The sequence below is a fragment of the Nothobranchius furzeri genome, chromosome 12 (assembly GCF_043380555.1).
Source record: "Nothobranchius furzeri strain GRZ-AD chromosome 12, NfurGRZ-RIMD1, whole genome shotgun sequence".
NCBI lineage: Eukaryota > Metazoa > Chordata > Actinopteri > Cyprinodontiformes > Nothobranchiidae > Nothobranchius > Nothobranchius furzeri.
Window position 1 is genome coordinate 51,151,977 of NC_091752.1, and position 11,996 is coordinate 51,163,972.

Below are 11,996 nucleotides of genomic sequence, written 5' to 3' on the forward strand. Positions count from 1 at the left end.
GACAGAAATTACTTGCGATTCCTGTGGTGGGAAAACGGTGAAACAAACACAGAGCCAAAAGAATTTCGCATGAAAGTCCATCTTTTCGGGGCAGCGTCCTCACCAGGCTGCGCAAATTATGCAATGAAGTATCTTGCGAGCCAAAATGAAAGGGAACATCCAACAGCAGCCAACTTCATCAGAAGTAGCTTCTATGTTGATGATGGGCTAGTCAGTGTAAAAACTGTGAATGCAGCCATTGAACTAGTGAGAGATGTGCGGAAGGTGTGTGCGAAGGCAAGATTACGGCTTCACAAGTTCATATCCAACAACAGAGAAGTCCTGGAGTCAATTCCAGATAGTGAACGAGCTAGTGGAGCCCAGGATGTGGACATCAGTCATCATGAACTCCCAGTTCAAACTATGTTGGGAGTAAGGTGGAGTGTAAGCAGTGACACCTTCTCCTTTAAAGTTGCCCTGGAGGAGAAACCACTATCACGACGGGGAATTCTTTCCATTATCGCCTCTGTGTTTGACCCATTAGGCTTCTTGGCTCCTTTCCTTCTAATAGGAAAGAAAATTCTACAGGAAATGTGTCTAAAGAACATTGGATGGGATGAGCCACTGCCTAGTGAATTGAAGCCACAATGGGAGAGTTGGGTCACTGATCTGAAGAACCTGCAGCAACTCCAAATCCCAAGATGCTTTGTACCTGAAAACCTTGGAAAAGTCCAAAGAATAGAACTTCACCACTTTTCAGATGCGAGCAATCGCGGGTATGGTCAGTGCTCATATGTCCGGGTGATGAGTGAAGACAGAGTGCATTGCTCCTTAGTCATAGGCAAAGCAAGAGTTGCACCCACGAGAGTTGTAACCATACCAAGGCTGGAATTAACAGCAGCAGTGGTGTCTGCAGCAGTCAGCAGAATGCTAAAAGAGGAACTGGAGCTCAAAATTGATCAAGAGTATTTCTGGTCTGATTCACGGGTGGTTTTGGGCTACATTAACAACGAAGCCCACAGATTTCATGTTTTTGTTGCTAATAGAGTGCAAAGAATCAGAGAAGCAACTGATCCAGCACAGTGGCACTATGTTGACACCAATCAAAATCCAGCAGATCACGCTTCCAGAGGCCTCACAGTGGCAGAACTGATCAGTTCAAAATGGTTCACTGGACCTCATTTCCTATGGGAAAGAGGGTTTGTCACACCAGACTCAACTCCAGACCTTCTGGTAGGTGATCCAGAGGTCAAAACGACACAAATACTACGTACAAAGGTAGTAGAGGACAGGAACTTCTTGGAGAGACTCAAAAGGTTCTCAAAATGGCATACAGCAGTAAATGTAGTTGCTAGGATTCAGCACCATCCACTCTTGAACGCCCTATACATAAATTAGTGGTCCTAATAGAGAGTAATTAGAATGTTCCAGTGGAACTTCTGTAAATGTATATGGGATGGTTAAAGTGTTAGACTTGACTTGCAAGATTGTCACAAATGTTTGGTTCTGAAAATTTCTAGATTTATTCAAATTATTAACAGTTCATAAATCTTAGTAATTTGGTGGGAGTGTAACTGTCCCTGAGACAGTTAAAATAAAGTTGTTTATTTCAAATGTTTCTGTGATAGAGAGATGCTTAATTTGGTTCATTTAATTACTAGATAAGATGATAAAAGTGTAAAATTGATTTAAAAACATGTCTAAAATATGTGATTAAAAAATATGGGTTTGTTAAATATGTAACGTGCTGTAAAGTTTGTATGAGGTAGAGTTTGTAATGGTCACATGATCAGAGTTTGTTTGACAGCGCTACCATAGCAACCATAGCATGGATACATGGCTACAGATGCGTCTACAGCCTCGACGTTAATGTCATTCTGCATGTGGTCCAAGAGGCGCACACGGTATGGTTTCATGTATAATGTTTGTATAATGTTGCATATGTGTTCTACACTGGTAATGAGAGGACATTTTTGTGATTCATTATTGCGCATTTTCTTTCTGTTCTGCGAGACTGTTTATGGACAATGGTATGAGAGACTGATAAGTTCAAACCGTTATTGTGTAAACTTTGTGTTTCTTCAGTTTTCACGGTGTCTGAAGATAATAAGAGAGAGAGAGAGAGAGCAAAATAAACATCCGAAGACATCAGTATGATGCGTGGCCATTCTTTGTTGGACCCCTGTAGTTACACTACCCAAAAATGAAAACCTGGCGCCGCACCTGCGGCATAATCCTCTGCAAATTGTTGTTCTTCACTTTATCAAACTCAGACTTTGTACAGCTAATGTCAAGATGTAAAATTATGAATTCAGTCGAGCTCTTCCGTCCCTCCCTCTCCTGCTCTCCTTGAAACCCGACATCGGCTGTCAGAAGCGGGAGGTGAAGAAGGAGATGAGGCGAACAGAGTGAGTGCGACGTAAAGAAACCAGACTGGTGTGGATGTGAGCAAAACAGAAGGAAAAGTATGGGTGTTGAATCCCCCACGGGTACGACGCCCATGCGAGCGACCGGTACCGGCTGCTGTCACCTGGTTGTGAGCAGCTCTCTGCTGTCTGAGGGTAGGCCCCGCCCACAACGCTGCGGCCGCTGTGGCTCCCAGTGTTTTCTTTACTGTGGGAAATGGGTAATAATGGCTCTTTGATGGGAACAGGTTGCCGACCCCTGGTATAAGATCTGAGCTGGTAAAACAAAAATCCTCATCAGCAGGCTTTTTTGAAAGTGGGGGGGACACAGCTGCCAATCACAAATTTTGCCGGGGACATGTCCCCGGCGTCCCCGGTTAAAATGACGCCTATGTTCTTGGCGGCAAACAGCGAGGCCAAGTCCGGCTCCAGTGGAGGAACGGAAGGCCAGCCTTGGTCGGAGAAGCCCTCGACCTTGGTAATGGGCGCATATGTGGAAATTGGCGCCTTGAGCTTAGCAAGTTCGGAGAAAGCGGCGGACCAGCAGCTCATGGCAGCGGGGAAGCGTGGCCAGATGGGGTCTGGACAGCACGTCTGTGTTGCCCCGAAAATTCCCGCCAAATCATCTGCTTCAGGCGGAGCCGGTTCTGGCACGGCTAGCTCCTTGCGGACCGCAGCCGCGGAGATGATGGCAGGCAGCTCCTGGAGCAGTGCTCTAACTGCTGGCAGGGAGGAGCGAGAAGTCAGTGGAGCAGAAGGACCCGCTGAGCGAGGCTCATCGACCTCCGTGTTGTCCAGGAGGGAAGAAGGGCTATGGCAGCCAGCCTCGTCGTACTCCTCACTGTCGATGACATCGTCCAGTCGGTTGAAGCCAGCCGGCTCCTGGCCGACGCTGAAGAACTGTAAGGCCTTGTCCAGCGAGTACGTGTCAGCCACCGGAAATTCCTCGTCGGCGGCGGGGGTGAAGTACTCGACCCGGCGGATCTTTTCAGCCACGGGCAGAGCGGCACAAAACAGGCACGAGGCCTGGGGGGTCAAGGCCAGGCCAGCGTGATGAGCCCCGAGACAGACCTCACACTTGGCGAGCAGGTCGCCGCTGGAGATGGAGCCCGTCTGGCAGGCCGGGCAGGTCCTGGCGTCGCTGGACATGGTAGGTGAGTAGAATGCTTCTTGGATAATTGCTCTTTAAAGGAAGCTCTTAAGCTTGGCTTGAAGAGATAATGGAGGCGAACAGTGGAGTCGCTCCACTTATATACCCACAGGGGTGCCCACCATTGGTGGGCGTACATTTAAGCTCTTCATGACTGGCTGATGCTGAGATCATCCTTCCAATAGCAGCTAGCTTAAGGGCTAAGACTAGACGAAATAGAACTCGAAAGTCCCCAGTGGCAAAATGTGAGATAAACTGATCTCTTGCCAACATATCCTGGTTATTTTCATCTGCTAGGGGATATGCTTGTGTAGACAAATGCCTCAATGCATTTCCAAACTCCCGTGCAGTCCCCCCACTGCACCCCCACCCCCCGTTAAACCATGCAGGTTGTATCCCCCCATAACCCGACACCTGTTCTTGTGCTGTAACCGGATGCGCTCTGGATGTAACAACGGAGAAGGGTTGAACCCACCTGCTGTGCTACGGACAATGATGTAAATCGCCTCAAGGTCCATTGAGCATGTAATCAGACAATCCTGCCTCTAATTGCATCTTTATATACTGACATGACCTCAGCAGTTCATTATGACATTTTAACCTTCAGAGTTTAAATAAACATTTTTTTCCATATAGGTACAATTATATTCCAAAATCAACACATCTGAGGGTGTTTTAGGAAAGATCAGAATATCTTTTATAGAAATTCTGAATTTCATTTCAGGTAGAGAACATAGCCATGTTATTGAAACCAGTACACATACATGGAACGCAGGTGGAACGGCATTTGAGAATTTGAAGATAACAATATGAAACCTCCAAATTTGCATTTCATTAAAATCATCAAAAAATACATCGGCTTTCCTTAAACCACCTATCAATAAAACTAACAAAAAAGAAAAGAAAAAAAGATAAACTAATTGACCTTTCTGACTTGTATCTAGTTTAAAAAACAATATTAATATAAAAACATGCTACTCAAAACTAGCGGACTACAGAATCAGTCTAAATACATCTCTGATGTCTCATATATAAATATTGCTAATGCTGAAATGTTTGACTTGTATCTCAATTAATGTGTCTGAATATTTTCTTTATGGAAATATTGCATGAATTAATGGCTAAAGATATTTTAAGCAAAAATAAACAAAATGATCAGAGACATAAATATGTTGAGTGATATCCGAAAACTGAAAAAATAACGTTATTGAATGTTCTGCTAATTTAAAGTCAGCATCAAATTTTCACAGGCGCTCCAATTTCATTTATCCTGGTGTAATTTCTCACATGACCACTAGATGAAGTCAAAACAAAGCCCAAACAAGATGTGGGAATGGGAAAACAAATAAAAACATTTCTTTTTCACTGTAGGCTTCACAGCATTTTAAAAACAGGGACTATGATTAGTGACTAGGCATAGAAAAACAATTGTTTACACTTTAATTACTTTTTGCTAGTTTCAGCTTCAGTGTGGGGCTGCACAAGTCATAACCAGAAGAAAAACTTTGATTAGACAGCAAATAATTTTTTTAGTCCATTTAGTTTTTCTTCCATTTGCTGAAGTACCAGCATAGTTCTCATATGTATATTAGGTGATGTATATGGGTTATGGAAATGTTTTTACCACCACTATTAGAATAATTATTATTAATAAGTGAAACTCATGCTGCAGTCTGAGAAGTTACATTGGTTCATATCTAGATTCAAGTTGTAGTGTTTACACTAAAACTATTAATTATTAATCCTGTTTGGATGTATAAAGTCACTATTAGCACAATGCATCAAAATGAACATTTCACCAAATTAAAACAAGCAGCTTCCATTAAAAATGAGGGTAAATGTTTTTCCAATTTGTTTTAGTAAAACATACCAAACTTTACACAACCTAGCATAAATAACTGAATGACAAGCTTTATTTATTAAGAACAAGTAGACAGAAACGAAACAATATCAAGTATAAAACAGTAACGAGAATATTTTGACACATTTATAGACAGAGCCACTTGCTCTAAACATAAATCAGGCATTTTACTTTTTAACAAAACAAATAGAAGAAAAACATCTAAAAAACAAACAAACAACAAAAAGAACCCCACATCCTAAAGACATAATGCCTTAGCCCATTTCAAGGCATTTACCACCCAAAGAAGTTTTTCCAAGAGGACTTATTGCAATTCTCAGTACGAGTGTGTTGAGCAGCCTGAGGTATTTTTTCTGCCCAACACTTAAGATTGTCTGCAGCCGTTTTTCCATGTTTGTCAAGTATTCCTTTGACATCAGTTTTTTTAATCCTTTTAAATCCCCGTTAGAGCAGAAATGGTTTCAATGAAAAAAGAAAAGTATTTTTCTGAAATAAAGACTAAAACCCCCTTCCCTGCCCTGGATTTGAATGCTGATTTAAAACCACACTGCTGTAATGAGCTGCACAGATGCCCGTCTCCAACATCAACACTAAAGAAACGGACATCCTCAGGTCGGTCAGTCACACCTGGTTTTTACAAATCAAGCATCTTTAATTAACCAATGAATTAATTCAGGACCTTAAAAATGAACTGCTAATATAACCAGCTGAGACTTTGGGATAGTAAATGTTTTAAAGTTAAGAAAAATCATTAAATGTTGGTAAGTATAAAGGGATTTCATGATGTATTTCTTCTATGTCACTAGATTTTAGCTCAACCAAAAGAGAATATTTTCTAATAAAAAAAAATCCAAAAAGGACATGAAATATAAAAGTTAGGATCGTCTGAGAGTTAAGTGGAACCACCAGATAAAACAGATCAACACACCGTAAGACCTGCTCTTGTTTACATGTTTGCTTCATGCCAGTGATGAAAATCCACCTCGAAGCTTTCAGGCATCACATTTTGGCTGCTTGGACACCGGTTGACCCACTTCCTGTACGCGGTCTTGCCCTTGTTTATAAATAATGATCAGCTCCTGCTCTGGAGTCCAGTCACCTGGATTCTCTTTGTTGAGTTTAACAGTGCTTAGGAGGTTCATGTTGTGTTTCATTCCGCAACTCCGAAGCTTGCTGCCACGTGGATTTTTCACCCTTGAGAGTCTGTTGTAAGCACTGTGTGGGGGTCATTGATAGATGTGTTCAAAGTACTGAGGCTGAGGATTCTCTTTGACGTATTTCTGAATGTACCAGCAGGTCAAGTGTGCCTTCAGGTCCTCCTCCACCACGAAATCCATGGCTGCCTGAAAGCACAAAATTCAGGATTTTATTTTCAAGATTATAATTATTTGAATGCAATTTATCAGCCAACACATCCCAACAGCAGAAACCCACAGAGACAAACCAGATCACAGGCACTAGGAATGCAAGAAAATATCGATATGGCAATATATCATTGCATTTTTTCCAACGGTATATCAGTATTCAAAAGCTGTGTATCTAAAATGTTTTCCTGCAATATTTTATTGATATTCAAAAGCCATGTTTCAAATTTTTGGAAGAATTTACATGCAAACATTACTGTATATATTTTTTCCTCTCATACAATTCAAACGCCGACCACTAGTTTGCAGCAGTGTGCAATGGGTTTTGTTGTTACCATTGAAATGTAAATCCCTCTGTTATGGTTCAGATACCTCACGTAAAACATGTTGTATAGGTTTGGAGCATTTATTGAATTTTCCTACATTAAATTCACTCTAAAAAATCGTTAATATCGTCTGACTGAATGTATCGCAATATACCATGATATATGAAATCGTCTCCCCTGTATCGTGGGACGTATTGTATCGCCGTAATTTCACCAATACACATCCCTAACAGGCGCCATTTTAGACTTGGGACTAGTTTGTGACAAAACACAGCTGTAAACCTCCGCTGAAAGCTGCAAGGCAGCCCCAAAGAAACCCGCATCCATAAACAGATGCACAGGTCATTAGTGAACCGGCCCAAAAACATGCGTATGCACTACGCCAGTCCACAGGGCATCTAGGTGCATGATAACGGTGGTTTAAAGCTCACCTGTGATGCGGCTCACTGCTACTTCCTGGAAACGGTGCACCAGTGTTTTTTCCATCCCCAGTACGACTTAAGGTTGGTTTATGCTTGACGCGTCTGCGAGGTCCGCACGGCTCCGCGCGGAAAAGTTGCATCATTTTAACAACCACACCCCTCCACCGCGCCTCCGCACGGCCCAAGCTTTCCGCACCACGCACCTAGGAAATTTTCTAACCACGCGGACGGTCGGACGCGGAAAAACATGGTGGATTGGCAAGAACTAGTATGGCAGAGGTTCGTAAATACAGACATTTGTATGATTCAGCTCTCAAAGATCACTGTGATCAACATGTTGTTAATAATTCTTGGAGAGAAATAGCTCGCACTGTCGGAAAAAGACGAGGACGCTGTTAAAAATGCTGGAATGCCATGTTGTAAACAACAGCAATTTTTACGTCTACTATGGTGTAGTGTTGGATGCATGCCATAGAGCTCCATGCTGCCCCCTACAGTTTGGGAGAATATTGGCTCACCGCAGAGACAAGCCGCATGAACCATAAACGCTGCAAGTTGTGAAGCGCGTTCCATCCGCGAGCCGCATCACCAAGCGGAACGTGAATGCATCAAGCATAAACCAAGCTTAACAAGGCAGACCACTACTAGAGACTACTAGAGTATTGATTGAGCGAGTGTTTCACTTTTAAGTGTTGCTTCAATTTTGAATAGGACACAGCCTTTCAAAATAACAAAATGGAAGGGTACTTCATCTCAGATTAAAATATTGATAGTGATGATAAACTTGAAAATAAGATAGTCAGTTTGAAACATCCAGATGAGAAATTACCTTGGCCAGGTGTTTTGCAATTCCCCTGCCTCTATAAGCATCAGGAACTTCTGTGTGTTGCAGGTCCACCATCTTCTTCCCAACATATTCATACAGAAGAACAGCCCGATCATGTGATCCTGAGCACAGACCGAAGGTGTAAACAGATTACTGAGATTAAATAAAACATATATGATCTCATTCCAGCTATACAAGCCATTTGAATTTACATACATGATACATAGGTTTTTCCTGTCAAGCAGCAAGATTCTGATGAGGTTTTAGATTTCAGATTTTCTGATGGTTGTTTAAAGTTTTACTTTAGATTTTAGTTGCCTTTTAATTTATTTTCTGCTGTTGTACCTGACCAATATAGCTTATTGTGCAGTGAGCACTTTCAGATGAGTCAGGAACTACTGATAATGAAAAAGCTTTGAATGACGCATCTTGAAGAAATATGAAAAAAAAAAATCCAGCAAATGCATGTTACATGCATCACCTTTTAGGTTATCATTTATCAGCTTGAGGGTCATCTAGCCAGAGGCAAAATGCCATTTCATGAGTCAAACTGTGTTATGGTTGGTATTTTCATAGACTCAGCTCACCAAATGGATCAGCGTATGTATTTGTGACAGGCTGCTGGTAACAAAGAGCCTAAAGATCTCATTTGAAATTGTTTCTTTGCCAAAATTCCTGTAATGTGTCAACAAAATAGTGGGTCATCTCAGTATTTAGGAGTTGTTTGTGAGGCCCAAATGACAATGAACTAAACATTCCAGTGGAATTGGTCAAGTTGAGTTGACAGTTGAGACCTATCCATCCATCCATTTTCCTCCGCTTATCCAGAGTCAGGTCGTGGGGGCAGCAGCCTAAGTCGAGAGGCCCAGACTTCCCTCTCTCAAGCCACTTGGGCCAGCTCCTCCGGGGGAATCCCAAGGCGTTCCCTAGCTAGGCAAGAGACATAGTCCCTCCAGTGTGTCCTGGGTCTTCCTTTAGGTCTCCTGGTTGGACGTGCCCCGGAAAATCTCACCAGGGAGGTGTCCAGGAGGCATCCTAATCAGATGCCCGAGCCACCTTAAGTGGCTCCTCTCGAAGTGGAGGAGCAGCGGGTCTACTCCAAGCCCCTCCCGAATGACTGAGCTTTACATCCTATCTCTAAGAGAAAGCACAGACACCCTGCGGAGAAAACTAATTTCAGCAGCTTGTATCCACAATCTCATTCACTACCTAAAGCTCATGACTATTGGTGAGGGTAGGAATGTAGGTCGACCAGTAAATCGAGAGCTTCACCTTCCAGCTCAGATCTCTCTTCACCACGACAGACCGGTACAACACCAGAATCACTGCAGACACATCACCAATCCGCCTATCGATTTCGCGCTCCATCTTTCCCTCACTCGTGAACAAGACCCTGACATACTTAAAACTCCTCCACCTGGGGCAGGACCTCATCCCTGACCCAGAGAAGGAATGCAACTGAACCACATCAACTACAAAAATAAGAGACCTGATCCTTAGGCAACTAAAATGGATGCTCTCAACACCTAGAAATCCTGTCCATAAAAGTTATGAACAGAATCAGTGACAAAGGGCAGCCTTGGTGGAGTCCAACCCTCACTGGGAACGAGCTCGTCTTACTGCCGGCAATGCGGACCAAGCTCTGACACTGGGACCTAATAGCCCGTGTCAGAGGGCTTGGTACCCCATACTCCTGGAGTACCCCCACAGGGCCCCCCGCTTTCTCCAAATCCACAAAACACATGTAGATTGGTTGAGCAAACTCCCACGCACTCTCCAGGATCCCTCTAAGGGTATACAGCTGGTCCAGTGTTCCACGGCCAGGACGAAAACCATAGTGTTCCTCCCAAATCCAAGGTTCGACAATCCGACAGACCCTCCTCTCCAGAACCCCTGAATAGACCTTAACAGGGAGGCTCAGGAGTGTGATTCCCCTCTACTTGGAACACACTTTACGGTCCCCCCTTTTAAATAGAGGGACCGCCACCCTGGTCTGCCAATCCAGTGGAACTGCCCCAGATGTCCACGTGATATTGCAGAGCCATGTCAGCCAACACAGCTCTACAACATTCAGAGCCTTAAGGAACTTTGGGCATATCTCATTCACCACCGGGGAGCTTTTTGACCACCTCAGTGACCTCAGCACCAGAGATTGGAGAGTCCAACCCAAAGTCCCCAGACTCTGCTTCCTCACTGGAAGGCAATGGGATTGAGGAGGTCTTTGAAGTACTCTGCCCACCAATTCACACCGTCCCCACTAAAAACAGTGTTGGTAGCGCACTGCTTTCCACTACTGATGTGCCGGACGGTGGACCAGAATCTCCTCAAAGCCGTATGAAAGTCTTGCTCCATGGTCTCACCAAACTCCTCCCATGCCTGGGTTTTTGCCTCCGTGACGACCCGGGCCGCATTCTGCTTGGGCTGTCGATACCCATCAGCTGCTTCTGGAGTCCCATAGGCCAAAAATACCAGATAGGACTCTTTATTCAGCTTGACAGCACACCTGACCACCAGTGCTCACCAGAGGGTTCGGGGGTTGCCGCCACGACAGGCACTGCTGACCCTGTGGCCACAGCTCTGGTCAGCCACCTCAACAATGGAGGCATGGAACATGGTCCACTCAGACTCAATGCCCCCGCCTCCCCTGGAACGTTTTGGAAGTTCTGTCGGAGGTGGGAATTGATGCTTCTTCTGACAGGAGACTCTGCAAGGGTTTCCCAGCAGACTCTCAAAATACGTTTGGGCCTGCCAGGTCTGACTGGCATTTTGAAAATTTACCAGAAAGCCTGGGTGCTCCAGAGCAGTGACGCATCAGATAGTGGCCACATTATGATGTGGCTTTCATAGAAGAAAAGAACCACTGTTTGTGGACAACATGGGACTGATAAGGATCACCATTCACAGCAGAGGAAACAATGACTGGAACAAGTTGCTGTACACACATCTCAGACGTGTATGGTGAGGAAATATTAAATCAAGCTGAGCATGACAGTGATACACACAGTCCAGTCACTCTACATGACAGTTAATGTGTTGTTTTGCAACAAATAAGAGTAGGAAAAGAGATAACATACCCACATCTGTCTGATACACTGGTTTTACAACGAACGAATGTTATTTAATGAGTAGCTTCAGGAGTTTGCCTATTAAAGTGGCATGATGCTTGATTTAGAGACCACAACAAATAAAGAAGTTACTCAAATTTAGATAAATAAACAAGACCGGTGATTTTCTGAGAAGATAAAGAGTTTCTGACGGGGGTGAAGCTCGCAGTCGTGCCTGAAATGGCAGCTGGAGCCTCCAGAAGGGAACGACAACAATGTTAGCACTGAAAACAGCTAACCCCACTAAGCTAACGGCACGCGCGTATCAAATAACCAACGTACCGTTGAGCCGAATAACGAACTGCCGACGCTTTTTGTCGTGTTCCACCTGGATCTGAGGGCTGCTCGCATCAAAGGCATTGGCTTGTGCCATTGCAGAGGTGTCGGTGTTGGTTAGACGCTGCTAACCAGAAATGGCTACATGAGAGATGAGGATGGTGAAGAGCAAAACATTTCATCCAACCGAATCAGCTGTGAGGTCACGTGACGGTCAGCCAATCAGTTGTTTTGGCGTCAGAGAGAGAGACCCAGACAAATGTTCTTAATTTAACCACGATTT

General features: G+C 43.9%; 1 protein-coding gene across 1 annotated transcript; it reads right to left on the bottom strand.

Moving 5' to 3' along the window:
* Positions 1-5,769: 5,769 nt before the first annotated feature.
* Positions 5,770-11,941, bottom strand: natd1 (protein NATD1). Its single transcript, XM_015945894.3, has 3 exons — positions 11,720-11,941; positions 8,337-8,455; positions 5,770-6,738 (listed from the first exon to the last, which is right to left on the bottom strand). The coding sequence occupies exons 1-3, from the start codon at positions 11,808-11,810 to the stop codon at positions 6,622-6,624; spliced, it is 327 nt and encodes a 108-aa protein (XP_015801380.1). The 5' UTR covers positions 11,811-11,941; the 3' UTR covers positions 5,770-6,621.
* Between the last annotated feature and the right edge of the window lie 55 nt (positions 11,942-11,996).